The following is a 14,390-nucleotide window of genomic DNA, read 5'->3' as shown; positions in this document are numbered from 1 at the left end:
AAAGTATGAAAATGTTCAAAAAATGAAAAACAAAAATGTGAAAAACTCATGTCAACCTTTTTCCATGTCGCCCTATTGGTTGTGTCAACCTATTTCCTGTGTTGACCTACTCACTGTCGACCTAATGTATGTCGACCTAGACACTGTTGACCTAGAGTCCGGATACCATGCAAAATACCTCTGGTCCCAAGCATTTTAGATATAGGAAACTCAACCTGTAATATATACTGCAAGCAACCATTGTATTAATAACAATAAATAACAGCAGTGACCCAACTTGTAGCCTTTCACCTCAGATTTCTGTGTATAATAAATTTTTCTCGCCCACTGCAGTAAATGCGACATTGTGGATCCAAACCTGAAACAGCAGATTTTCCTGTATAACATCCCAAACATTGTGAAGAAAATCGTGTCGATATTTATGAGACCTATGGTAAGTAAATCTCATTTCTGCATAAAGAGAACTAATGTCCTGTAACTTGTAAATCACTGGACCTTGGGATAAGTTCACTATAACAAAGCTATTTTATATCACTCATTCTCATAAATCACAGTAAATAATATCACTTTCCACTCATAAACCACACTTGCCAACTCTCCCTGATTGTAAGGGAGACTCCCTGAAATAGTAGCAATCTCCCTGACTCCCTGAAGAGTTTAGCAATCTCCCTGATTACTCCTGACCCCCATTATGTGCTGCCAAAGTCTTAGGGAAATAAAATAACTCAGAGATACAGTATATACATTGTAAGGGGATCATCAGGGCCATTTCCCTGCATTGGTTATAAGGCACTATGATCCCTATGGCTACAGATGTGTCCATTTATTTACATCTAGCCCTCAGCATGTTAAACAGCCCTTTTAGTCAGGCCATGCTGTGGTGTAACTTTGTATCGCCTAGCGTCTTTTGTGCAATTTTTTGTCCATTAAAATGCATCTTATGCACAAAACGGTGCAAATAGGATGCACAAGCAGCTTTTGCTGATTAAAACGATATGCGGCATGTCTATATTCTGTGTGCAACCGCGGCTGTATCTGCATACAAAATGCTACGTAGTATATCATTGCACAATTAGAGAAGCTGGTGCAAGTTGCACAATTGGTTCAAATTTCATTGTCAGCAATTTGGTTGATCTCGTTGTAATAATTATTTCATCCTAGTTCCCACGAATTGCAAATCACCTGGAAGCGCACTGTGGAGTGGGGTGAGTTGGGGCTTTGTATCTGGCTCTTACCCATAATGCTTTGCACCATCCTGTTACTGCGCTGACCCTGTAGGCACCATTTACAGCACATTCACTGTGACTGCTTCAGTAAGTTACCAGCATAACATATGTTCCTGCTAATGCCAAAATCCATCTCTCTATTGACGTTTGCAATGCATAGATCTCAGAAGCCTAGATAACGGATTATTATGGGATAAAGTGGTTTACACAGAGCTCAGCCTAACAGACGTTCTACTCCAGAGGGGTGTGTGGGCACAATATAGACATTCATGATGTTAGCATGAGAATGTTTAAATGGTCCTAATGTTGACATGTTCATAATGTCAACATTGATCATGTCGAATCGTATGTTTTGTCTATATTGTTGGCATGTCGATGTGTTAGTTTTGTTCTAATTCTGTTCATAACCTCAAAACAAACCCTAACCGCAACCATGACCATAATGGCAAATCGAACCCTGACCCTGACAGCAACCCTAACCGCAACCCTAACCCTAATGGCAACCCTGAACCTAACGGCAACCCTAACCCTGATATTAATAGCAACCCTAACTCTGACCCTAATGACCCTAATGGCAACACTAACAACAAAACAAACCCTAAAGCAAACCGTAATCTTGACCCTAACGGCAACCTTAACCCTGACTCTAACCCTTTGGTCAACCCTAACCCTGACCATAGCGGCAACCCTAACACTAATGGCAACCCTTTCTCTGACTCGAACGGCAACCCTAACAACAAAACAAATCCTAATGCAAACCCTTACCCTGACCCCAACCCTAATGGCAACACTAACCCTAGCAGCAACACTAATGGCAACCGTTACCCTGGCCGTATTGGCAACCCTAACACTAACAATAGAACAAACCCTAGCGGCACCTGTAATCCTGACCCTAATGGCAACCCTAACCGTAACAACAGAACAAACCTTAATGGAAAACCTAACCCTAACAACAAAATAAATCCTAATGCAAACCTTAACCCTAATGGCAACCCTGACTCTAGAGGCAACCCTAATGGCAACCGTAACCCTGACCCTAATGGCAAGCCTAACATCATTCCTAACCCTAAAAACATCAAACAAACCCTAATGGCAACCTGAACAGCAACCCTATTCCTTACCCTAAAGGCAACTCTATGGGCAACTCCAGCCGTGGCCCTAGCCCTAACGGCCACCCTTACCCTAAAGCTAACAGTAACCCTAACCTTGACCCTAACAACAACACTGACTCTGACCCTAGTCCTAATGGAAAGCCTACCCTAAGGGAAACCCTAACGCTAACCCTAAGCCTCCTGAAAATGTGGACATTATGATAATTTTGACATTTACATTTTAATATTATGACAATGTCAAAATTTCTGATGTCGACACTTTCAATATCAACATTTTGCAGGTGTCAATATTAATATTATCAACATCTTAACCATGTTGACATGATCATAAATGTCAACAATGTAACTGCAGACATCGTGACGTCATACCCTCATGAGATACCGCCACCTTGGTTGTTTTACAAGTTTCTGACATCAAACATCAAATTCTGCTGGATATACAGTGCACTCGGAAAGTATTCACAGTGCTTCACTTTTCCATATTTTGTTGTGTTACAGCCTTATTCCACAATGGAATAAATTCATTTTTGTCCTCAAAATTCTGCATACAATACCCCATAATGACAACATGGAAAAAGTTTTTTTGAGAGTTTTGCAAATTTATAAAAAAATAAAAAACTAAGAAATCACATGTACCTAAGTATTCACAGCCTTTGCCATGAAACTCAAAATCGAGCTCAGGTGTATCCTGTTTCCACTGATCATCCTTGAGATGTTCCTACAGCTTAATTGGAGTCCACCTGTGGTAAATTCAGTTGATTAGACATGATCTGGAAAGGCACACACCTGTCTATATAAGGTCCCACACTTGACAGTGCATGTCTGAGCACAAACCAAGCATGAAGTCAAAGGAATTGTCGGTAGACCCCTGAGACAGGATTGTCTCGTGGCACAACTCTGGGGAAGGGTGCAGAAAAATATCTGCTGCTTTGAAGGTCCCAATGAGCACAGTGGCCTCCTTAATCCGTAAATGGAAGAATTTTGGAACCATCACGACTTTTCCTAGAGCTGGCCGGCCATCTAAACTGAGCGATTGGTCACCTTCCTAGTAAGGAAGGTGACCAAGAAACCGATGGTCACTCTGTCAGAGCTACAGCATTCTTCTGTGGAGAGAGGAGACCCTTTCAGAAGGACAACCATCTCTGCAGCAATCCATCAATCAGGCCTGTATGATAGAGTGGCCAGACAGAAGCCACTCCTTAGTAAAAAGCACATGGCAGCACGCCTAGAGTTTGCCAAAATGCACCTGAATGACTCTCAGACCATGAGAAACAAAATTCTCTGGTCTGATGAGACAAAGATTGAACTCTTTGGTGTGAATGCCAGGCGTCATGTTTGGAGGAAATCAGGCACCGCTCATCACCAGGCCAATACCATCCTTACAGTGAAGCATGGTGGTGGCAGCATCATGCTGTGGGGATGTTTTTCAGCAGCAGAAACTGGGACACTAGTCAGGATAGAGGGAAAGATGAGTGCAACAATGTAGAGAAACATCCTGGATGAAAACCTGCTCCAGAGCGCTCTTGACCTCAGACTGGGGCAACAGTTCATCTATCAGCAGCAGAATGACCCTAAGCACACAGCCAAGATATCAAAGGAGTGGCTTCAGTACAACTCTGTGAATGTCCTTGAGTGGCCCAGCCAGAGCCCAGACTTGAATCCGATTGAACATCTCTGTAGAGATCTGAAAATGGATGTGCACCGACACTTCCCATCCAACCTGACGGAGCTATAGAGGTGCTGCAAAGAGTAATGGGCGAAACTGCCCAAAGATAGGTGTGCCAAGCTTGTGGCATCATATTCAAAAAGACTTAAGGCTGTAATTGCTGCCAAAGGTGCATCAACAAAGTATTGAGCAAAGGCTGTGAATACTTATGTACATGTGATTTCTTAGGTTTTTATTTATAATAAAATAGCAAAAATCTCCAAAAACTTTTTTTCACGTTATCATTATGGGGTGTTGTGTGTAGAATTGTGAAGAGAAAAAAATAATTTATTCCATTTTGGAATAAGGCTGTAACATAACAAAATGTGGAAGAAGTGAAGTGCTGTGAATACTTTCTGGATGAACTGTAAGAATCGTCTGTAGCATTATGGGCCTTAATTAGCACTAAACACATCTTGCCTATGAATGCACGTGTAAAGATTGTGTCCTAATGAGTTACATATATAGCTGTGTATATTGCACATACTGTACAGCAGTATTTGCAGTACGCAATACTCATACTAGTGGTGGACAAAATAATTGTATATTTACACTTAACAATAGTGTAGAGATGCTGTGTGACAATACACATTATCCCATTTGTACACAATATAATACTGTAATGAAGTGACATGTACACAAGTTGGTGCACTATCACGCTAGGCCTGATTCGGATTTGGAAGCAAAGCAGAAAAAGCATGTAACTTTGTCACTGGAACAAACCATGTTGCCATGCAAATGAAGGAAATTCATTTATATTGTTTCTATACAGGGTTAATACTGGTTGCTTTTGCATGTAGTCCACAAATGTTAGACAGCTTTATTTTTACACTGCAGTTTAGATTTCAGTTTTGACACACCCCACCCAAATCTAACTCTCTCTGCACATGTTACTTCTGCCCCATCTGCAGTGCAATATGGTTTTGCCCAGTTGCTTGCTTTTTTTGTTTGCTTGCATATCTGAATAAGCCCCGCTGTACGCTGGGAGTTGGGGCTGGAGTTCAATTTTGCCTTCCGATTTTGGGGGTCATTTCGAGTTGATCGCTAGATAAAAATGTTCGCAGCGCAGTGATTAAGTGAAAAAGCGGCACTACTGCGCATGCGTATGCTGTGCAATGCACACGCGCGACGTAATTTCACTACAGCAGATGTAATTTTACACAAGATCTAGCGAGGCTTTTCATTCGCAATGTCCGCCACAGAGTGATTGACTTGAAGTGGGTGTTTCTGGGTGTCAACTGACCGTTTTCAGGGAGTGTTAAAAAAAACGCAGGCGTGCCAGGAAAAACGCAGGCGTGGCTGGGAGAACGCAGGGCGTGTTTGTGACGTCAAATCCGGAACTGAACAGTCTGAAGTGATTGCAAGCGCTGAGTAGGTCTGGAGCTACTCTGAAACTGCACAAATTTTTTTTGTAGCCGCTCTGCGATCCTTTCGTTCGCACTTCTGCTAAGCTAAAATACACTCCCAGTGGGTGGTGGCATAGCGTTTGCATGGTTGCTAAAAACGGCTAGCAAGCGATCAACTCGGAATGACCCCCTTTGTCTTTTCCTCTAGTAACAATAAAAAAAGAAATATAGAAAATATTTTAAATAGACCCAATAAAAGATAGGAAGGCAACAGAGAAATTGCACTGCATATGGAGAAATGCTGGTTGAAGAAAATCCCAATAAAACATATTTACTGAATGAATACAGTGAGTGCTGACACGATTAGTAAATGGGAAGTGAATGGAAGTGACTTGTATATGTTGTGAGAACACAGAAATCCCTGTCTGTCATCTGACTAATCTCTTCTTATGATTTTCAGCTCCGTGAAAGACCTGTGGAAACATTACACAGCAATTAAGGTAAAATATCCGCATGTGATGATCTACAGTATGGAACATACTCACAGATGGCCCCAAACATTGTTACATAATCACATTTTTTGCAGCCTATTCTGGATAGGTACGCAATATAGGGTATCCTATAGGGTATAGGGGCCCTAGGGCGATCTTAATGATGTCGACAGACAGTAGGTCAACCACTAATGGTTGACATGGGCATTAGGTCGACATGTAAAAGGTCAACAATTACAAAAGGTCAACAGGTTCAAATGGACACACACATGGTCGACACACATACTGTATGGTTGAAACATTTTTTTTATTTTTTTTTACTGTACCATCCACGTGGACTACGACTGGGAATACATACATAGTAACATAGTTTGTGAGATTGAAAAAAAGACAATTGTCCATTGAGTTCAACCAGTTAGTGATCTCCTGCACTGTAATATTTTTAAGACTAATTTTTGCTGGGGTGAGTGTTTAGCCGTTATTTCAAGTACTCTTTGGGGTTTTTCTTTTAAATATATTTTGTTCTATTACTATAGAGCATGATTTACCCACCATATCCCTGTATATCCTTTTCCATTAGAAATGTATCTTGCCCTTTCTTAAAAGTAGTGACGGAGTCTGCCATTACTACTCTCTCAGGCAGGGAATTCCAAATACGTATTGTCCTTACTGTGAAGAAATCTTTCCATCTTTGTGTGCGAAATCTCCTCTCCTCTAACCTAAGTGGGTGTCCACGTGTCCTTTTTGATGATCTTACCAAGAAGAAATCCCCCGCTAGCTCTGTGTATATATTTGCTCTGTGCTCTGACATATATTTGAAAATGTAAATCATGTCCCCTCTTAATCTCCTTTTTTCCAGTGTAAACATGCCTAGCCTAGCAAGCCTCTCCTCGTATTATAGCGTATCCATACCCTTAATCAATTTGGTTGCCCGTCTCTGAACCTTTTCTAGTTCCAGGATATCCTTTTTGTAGTATGGTGCCCATAGTTGTGCACAGTAATCGAGATGTGGCCTTACTAGTGATTTATATAATGGGAGTATAACACTCTCATCCCTTGCTTCAATTCCCCGCTTTATGCATGCTAATACCTTGTTTGACTTTTTTGCTGCATTCCTACTTTGGGTACTACAGCTATGTTTGTTATCTATGTGAGTATACCTAAATCTTTTTCCTATACAGAATCCCCTAGTTTCTCCCCAGTTAGTATGTAGGTAGTATTTTCTCTTCTTTCTACCAAAGTTCATTATCTTACATTTGTCTATATTGAACTGCATTCTCCATTTTGCTGCCCATGATTACAATTTAAATAAGTCATTCTGTAGAGACTTAACATCCCCCTCTGAATTTATAACCTTACACAATTTGGTATCGTCTGCAAATACTGACACTGTACTCTCTAGACCTACTTCTAGATCATTTATGAAAATGTTAAACAATAGTGGTCCAAGTACAGACCCTTGTGGCACACCACTTAGTACTTCAGACTAATTTGAATACGTTACATTTACCAACACTCGCTGCTCCCTTTTATCCAACCAATTTTTAACCCAAGTGCATATTGTGCTCCCTAGCCGAAGTTATCTTATTTTGTAGATAAGTCTCATGTGAGGTACTGTATGGAAAGCTTTTGCAAAGTCTAAAAAGATTACATCCACCTCTTTACCCTGATCTAGGTTCACACTAACTGTCTCATAAAAGCCTATTAAGTTAGTTTGACATGATCTATCCTTCACAAATCCATGCTGGTTCCTATTAATAACCTTATTGGTTTCAAGGAACTCCTGTATAATATCTCTTAAAATACCTTCCAGTACTTTCCCCACTATAGATGTAAGACTTACTGGTCTACAATTACCCGGTTCAGACTTACTTCCCTTTTTAAATATTGGCACTACTCTCGTTACACGCCAATCTTTGGGGACCATGCCTGATGTAATTGAGTCTTTGAAAATAAAATATAGCGAAGTGAGCCATGCAAGGGGATGCGGTACACTAATTGGGGTTCCCTGTACTCTTATAAAGAAAATGACCCAAAAAACCAAAACAAATACTTTGTCAACCTTTTTTGTGTCGACCTTTTCAAGTGTTGACCTTTTGTACCTGTCGACTTTTCACATGTTAACCTAATGTCCATGTCGACCTTTTGACTATGTGGACCTTTGCCATATTGACCATTAGTGGTCAACCTAATTAGGGTTGACCCCGTGATCCATACCCACAATATAGCATGTCCCAGGATCAGATGTGCCAGGAATATGACAGGAGGTGTGGGCTCACCAAGCGTACACAAGATGCTACAAAGCACAGTACACAGGGCCCGTTTCAGAACTGGATGCAAGTGGTGTTGGTGCTGCATCTTTAGTAGCAGCGGATCTGAGAATTTACGTTAATGGCGCAGAAGGCATCTTTTTTAATAAGACGCCCATTGCCGGCTTCTCAGATCCACTGTCTGTGTCAGAAGACGGAGCATTGGATTCACTATTGCAACCACAGCAGCAGGAATTGGCCCTTTGAGCAATCATTGCAACTAAGCCGCTGAGGCCAGTGTACCACCAGGCTCCTCTTCCTCCCACCAAGACTTCCTCTGAGGAAGTGGTGGCTGGTGTCGGCATGCCCCTGAGATGCAGCTCGTTCTTGCCCCCAGACGCTTAGAGAGAGCAGAGATTTAAACTCATTGCTGTCTGTTGGATTTTAGGAATATCGCTGCAATTTCATCAATGAGTGGAAGAAACTTGGTCTGGACGCTCTACTTTGTCCTATGCTGAGCCCAGCCTTCAACATTGGTCACCCAGGAAAACTTTTTGGTAAATTTGGGGTGTGCGTCTGCATTCTTCTTAAATTCAGTATTAGAGCTTGTAACAAGATGGGTGGGTTCTTATTCTCCACTTAGTGACATGCGGCGGAGGAGTAGAGTGGAGGACTGGTGGTTTTTTGAATGTCACTGGTGGCTGTTTTCTTGGTCTATCATTCATTTACATAGAAAGGAGAAGTCAGACCTGGGAAGCGGAGCTTATAGCCATTATACAGCATCTATATGCAGCTTGCCAGCTTTAGGGTTCAATAAACAGTAAGTTGGGCTCATTTCATGGTCTTATCCAGACACCTGCACTCGGGGTTTGTGGTGTCTCCAGCCTTTCTCTCTCTCTCTCTGTACTGTATATGTATAAATGACCTATCCCTCTCTAAATATGTCAGTGATCCAGAGATGCTACCCAGATTACTCTATCGGGGTGATATTTGTGCACTCCTGATTTTAGCATGTGAGATTTTTTTTTCATCGACTTGGGCTGTTGTTCATATAGAGCTGACGCAGGATTTCTAGAGGTGGGTTTCCAGATGTAATCCACAGTCTGGTGGAGTAGTAGAAGAAGCTGCTACAAATCTGTCCCTTAAACTGCATGTTGGGGGTGGTATCGGGATCCCAAAACTTGGGATGCTGGCGGTCAGAATATCGACATTGGCATCCCGACATGCAGGATCCTGACACCACGAAGTTAAGTATGCCAACCCTCCCCTTGTACCCCCTAACCCACCCTTCCCGCAGCCTGACCCTAACCCCCTCCGCCCCTCCCCCGAAGCCTAACCCTATACCTCCCTTGTGGTGACTATGCCTATCGCCCCCCTCCCCGTAGCTTAAATGTAACCCTCCCACCCCCATAGCTTGACCCTAATCCTCCCCGATGGTACCTAATCCTAACCCCCCCGCTGCGCAACCTATACCTAACCTCTCCATCAGCCTAAATCTAACACTACCCCCCCCCCTTTACATCCTGACCCTAAAAAGTACCGGCATACTTAAATTCGGTGTGCCGACAGTCGGGATTCTGGCATTGGTATTCCGAATGCCGGCATCCTGAATGGCGGTATGCTAACCGAATCCCACATATTGTGCCAGCTCTATTAATCATATTATATACTATTGCTATTTTGGTTATAAGTTGAGCTGCTGGCCAAGTGGACGGTCAACCGGAAACCCCCCCTGCGTTTGCCTGATTGGTTACTGACACAACATAATGTACAGAACATTACCCAAGAACAATGTATAAAAGCCCATCAGGGATTCACACCATAACATGACACTCTTACCAGATGTTGTGTCATATTTTCCAGCCGGTTTTAGTTTCACCATGCTATACAACATACTGAACTTTCCTGCCGGGGTTCTTCCTGTGACCACTGTGACTCCTGAGGATGAGGAAGAGCTGAAACATTACAAGGGCTACTATAATGATCTCTGGGACAAAGAGTTTATTAAGGTTTGTTCAACGAAACCCTTTAGCTCCTTATATTACTCATTTTTAGAGAAAGTTTATATTTTCCACATACCTTGGAGAGTATTCATAGACTCATACACAACTTCATACAAACACACAACTGCTCCATACTGTACAGTGTCAAAATAGAAATGTTTCAAAACTCAGGTTGTTATACAGAGAACAATTTAATGATCTTATATCTATAGTAGTGTAAATGATAGATAATGAAGATCGTTGTGGCGGCTAGTGAGGTTTCGGCATGATGGACAGAGTGGTGGAAGTGTAGATGGTGGTGAATTTAAAAATATATATACATATATTGTTAATAAATAATACAACTAGCTGAATTAAAGAACTTCAGTGTACAAAGATCAATAGAGAATGTCAGACCAGTAAGTACACCAGGGACAAAAAAAATCATGAGCAATCTAAAATGAAAGTGTCGTACATAACTAGTAAAAATGTCCAATCACAATGTCTTTAGAGCAGAGGTTCCCAGACGTGGTCCTCAAGGCAACCTAACAGTCCAGGTTTAAAGTATATCCATGCTTGGCCACAGGTGACTTAACTAATACAGTAACTCAGTCAATTTGATTTAACCATCTGTGCTGAGCTTTGGATATAATTAAAACCTGGACTGTTAGGGTGCCTTGAGGAGCGCATTTGGGAACCACTGCTTTAGAGGGTTTTAACTTTGGGTTTTCCCAAAGGGCGAATGGATTGTCCCCATCCCAACTGGGTGTCTGGCTGGTGTGTGCTGAATCTGCATAATATGCTCTTAGTGGGTGTATAACATGATGGAAAACTCAATATAAATTCAAGGCATTGTAATACATTATAATGCACTTAAATAGAAGTGTCAACATGGCCAATATTGAATTTCATTTCATAAGAACATTTCAGCCATTGGCCCAACATGAACAATTGAGGGGGTCAATGGAAAAGAGGCACATGCCACATCTACATGGATTTTGTATTTCTGCTGCCATCAAGTACAGGAACTTCTGCCATCTGGCGTCTGCTGCACTAACATCTAACATAGTGGCATGTGCCTATTGCTCACCAGCAACAAAATACAAATCCCTGGTATTATATTTTATTAGATATTTAATTATATGACAAAGAAAAAAATGTGGCATGTGCTTGTACATGTGGTTGCCCTGTACATGGTTGCCGCTTTAAAAAAATGCCAGAGTTCAGCCGGGGACCTGCACCTCCGGCCAACTTGGACTTCATTACACCTGGCTTAATATATAAGTTATGAAATGCTAATATACACAATATGCATAACAATAACTAAATAGTGTTTCAGTATATATAATAACCAAACTATTTTGCCTTTCAGGGAGTAGAAGGTGGTGTTGGGCTCCCCGTTTCAGTGCAGTGCGTAGCATTACAGTGGCAAGAGGAACAGTGCCTTCGCCTAATGAAGGAAGTGGAGACCGTGAGCCGTGGCCATAAAATCCATCCGTGACATGAATAAGACAAGACTAGGCCATGATACTTAAGTGCAACTTACTGATATCTGACATACCCATTTAGACAAAGAGGAAGTGTGGGGGGAGTTAATTGCGGAACAGTTTATTTATAAACCTGCATAAAACTACTGAAACCTCCAGAGACCCTCATTACATAGGGATAGAGCTGAAATAATGCAGTTGTGTCCATTAGATATTACAGACTGCGGAACATAAAGAGCTGAGATGATACAGATTATCCTAATAATAATGAATCCCCCAACTAAAACCGGACCCCCATGTTATGCTACCAGTGGGGTTGTGCAGTAGCTCTTGTCTTTACCACAGTAAAAACTGTTGGTCCAAAATAGCACCCGCCCATACCACTCATCAAGCCTATCTAGTTGCAGCTATACTACTTTCCAACTCTACCCCCTATTAACCGGTCAGCTGATACAAAGTGCCAACCATACCAGTCAGCACTCTCCTACCATGCCAACCATTCACTCCACTAACCAAGTCACAACATGAGCTGCTGCCCCTTCACCCCTCTGAGGTTACTTTGATCCAACTATACAATTCAGTCAGTCTCTTCCACAAAACATACTAGTTGCCCTGCACCTGCTGACTGGTTAGCCCTTTCCTCCTCAAACCAACTGTAACACTTGACTCCTCTTCCTCCCACCAACTGTATCACCTGGCTCCTGTTCCTCCCACCAACTGTACCACCCAGATCCTCTTTCTCTCACCAACTATACCACCCGGTTCCTCTTCCTCCCACCAACTGCACCACCTGGCTCCTCTTCCACCCAACAACTGTATCACCCGGCTCCTCTTCCGCCCACCAAAGTACCACCTAGATCCTCTTCCTCCCACCAACTGTACCACCCGGCTCCTTTTCCACCCACCAACTGTACCAACCTGCTCCTCTTCTTCCCACCAACTGTGCCATCCAGTTTTTCTTCTTCCCCCAAAACAGTACCACCCAGCCCCTCTTCATCCCACCAACTGTACCACCCAGCTCCTCTTCATCCAACCAACTGTACCACCCAGCTCCTCTTCCTCACAACAACTGTACACTCATTTTAGGTGAGCAGATAACAGAATATAAAGAAGACAGAACCTGAACCAATTATTTGCCAGAGATAATAAAGGATAAAGATTATAACATCTACTGATGATTAACTACTTGAAACTAAACAGTCATTTTATTGTGATGGTAATGGTGCTAACGACTAGGATTGTACAGAAATAAAATAATTTCACACTCTCCAACTATTATTAAATTACCAGTATATTCAATATGTCTCTATGTAATCGTGTCATATGTGTGTCTGCAGTTGTTCAGTATACCTCTTTTTATGCAATTTCTGTTTATTGAGGACCAACAAATGGCAAGATTAGCATACCATCAGTTAAACAATCACATCAAAGACAATAAAACATGAGGGATGCGCTAAATCAACTAGTACAAATGAAAGGTTGGACCAGGATTTACAGTAAACAAAGTGGAATGAAACATATATCAAATGAAAACATGAAATAAGAACAGGAGATAGAGGAGGGGGGGGGGGGTGGCGCCGGAGAAATAGATGAAAGAGAAGATGGCGGTAGGAAGACCAGCCGCTGAGGGAACAAGGTTGGTACATCTAAGCATTGAGGATACAGGTGGAGCCAATTAGTCAAATCGCTGTGTTTTCAAAGGAAAGAGGCATCTCTAAAAAAACAGATCTTCTCTGTCTATTCTCTACACAAGGATCGGTGATGCAACGATACCTTATATTTAAGCCAACGATGGAAGTTCTTGGTGCTCATCAAGCAGTGGCAGTATGAGGTCTTCCACTGACATGCCGTGCACAAGACTCCGTAATAGTTAGAAGGGCCATGTTCCGTCTATCTTGTGTGAACCTGTTTAATGTAAATACTGATTTCCCCATTCTGGGGTACAGCAGATCAAAATGATAATAGTAAGAGGATGCCTAAGGGGAGGCATGTGATTAGTTGCAAGTAATAGATGTTACACTAACGGTACCATGTCAAAGTAGAGATGTGCGGCTGGCACTTTTCGTGTTTTGTGTTTTGGTTCTAATTCCACTTTCGTGTTTTGGTTTTGGCTTGGTTTTGCCAAAACCACCCTTTCGTGTTTTGCTTTTGCTTTTGGATCTGGATGATTTTTGCCACCCCCCCCCCCCCCCAATAAAAACAGCTAAAGTCACAGAATTTGGGGGTAATTTTGCTCCTACTGTATTATTAATCTCAATAACGATCATTTTCACTCATTTCCAGTCTATTCTGAACACCTCACACCTCACATTATTGTTTTTAGGCCAATAGGTTACACAGAGGTTGCTGGATGACTAAGCTAAGCGACACAAGTGGACAACACAAACACCTGGCCCATCTAGGAGTAGCACTGCAGTGTCGGACAGGAGGGCAGATATAAAAAAATCCCCAAACAGCACATCATGCAAAGAAGAAAAATAATTGCAATAAGGTAGTTGTATGACTAAGCCAAGCAACACAAACAATTGGCCCATCTAGATTGTTTGGGGCCTTTTTTTATATCACAAACAATTGGCCCATCTAGGAGTGGCATTGCAGTGTCAGACAGGAGGGCAGATATAAAAAAAAGGCCCCAAACAGCACATCATGCAAAGAAGAAAAAGAATTGCAATGAGGTAGTTGTATGTCTAAGCCAAGCGACATAAACAATTGGCCCATCTAGGCGTGGCACTGCAGTGGCAGACAGGAGGGCAGATATCAAAAAATGGCCCCTAACAGCACATGATGCAAAG

General features: G+C 42.1%; 1 protein-coding gene across 4 annotated transcripts in view; it reads left to right on the top strand.

Moving 5' to 3' along the window:
• The window catches only part of LOC134957548 (vitamin D3 hydroxylase-associated protein-like), a 98,592-nt gene extending 85,695 nt beyond the window's left edge, over positions 1 to 12,897 (top strand). For 3 of the 4 annotated variants that reach the window (XM_063939527.1, XM_063939528.1, XM_063939529.1), the window contains exons 10-15: positions 334 to 433; positions 1,162 to 1,205; positions 5,850 to 5,889; positions 8,578 to 8,686; positions 9,993 to 10,138; positions 11,484 to 12,897. In XM_063939527.1, coding sequence (XP_063795597.1) covers positions 334 to 433; positions 1,162 to 1,205; positions 5,850 to 5,889; positions 8,578 to 8,686; positions 9,993 to 10,138; positions 11,484 to 11,612 — 568 coding nt within the window. In that variant the 3' untranslated portion in view covers positions 11,613 to 12,897. Of the gene's footprint in view, positions 1 to 333; positions 434 to 1,161; positions 1,206 to 5,849; positions 5,890 to 8,577; positions 8,687 to 8,772; positions 8,950 to 9,992; positions 10,139 to 11,483 lie in introns of those variants that run through there. The other variant, XM_063939530.1, reaches the window with a different exon arrangement.
• Positions 12,898 to 14,390: the final 1,493 nt, after the last annotated feature.

The sequence above is a fragment of the Pseudophryne corroboree genome, chromosome 9 (assembly GCF_028390025.1).
Source record: "Pseudophryne corroboree isolate aPseCor3 chromosome 9, aPseCor3.hap2, whole genome shotgun sequence".
In the NCBI taxonomy this organism is placed as follows: Eukaryota; Metazoa; Chordata; class Amphibia; order Anura; family Myobatrachidae; genus Pseudophryne; species Pseudophryne corroboree.
Note: the sequence above shows the minus strand (reverse complement) of the source record. Positions and strands in the feature narration are given on the sequence as shown.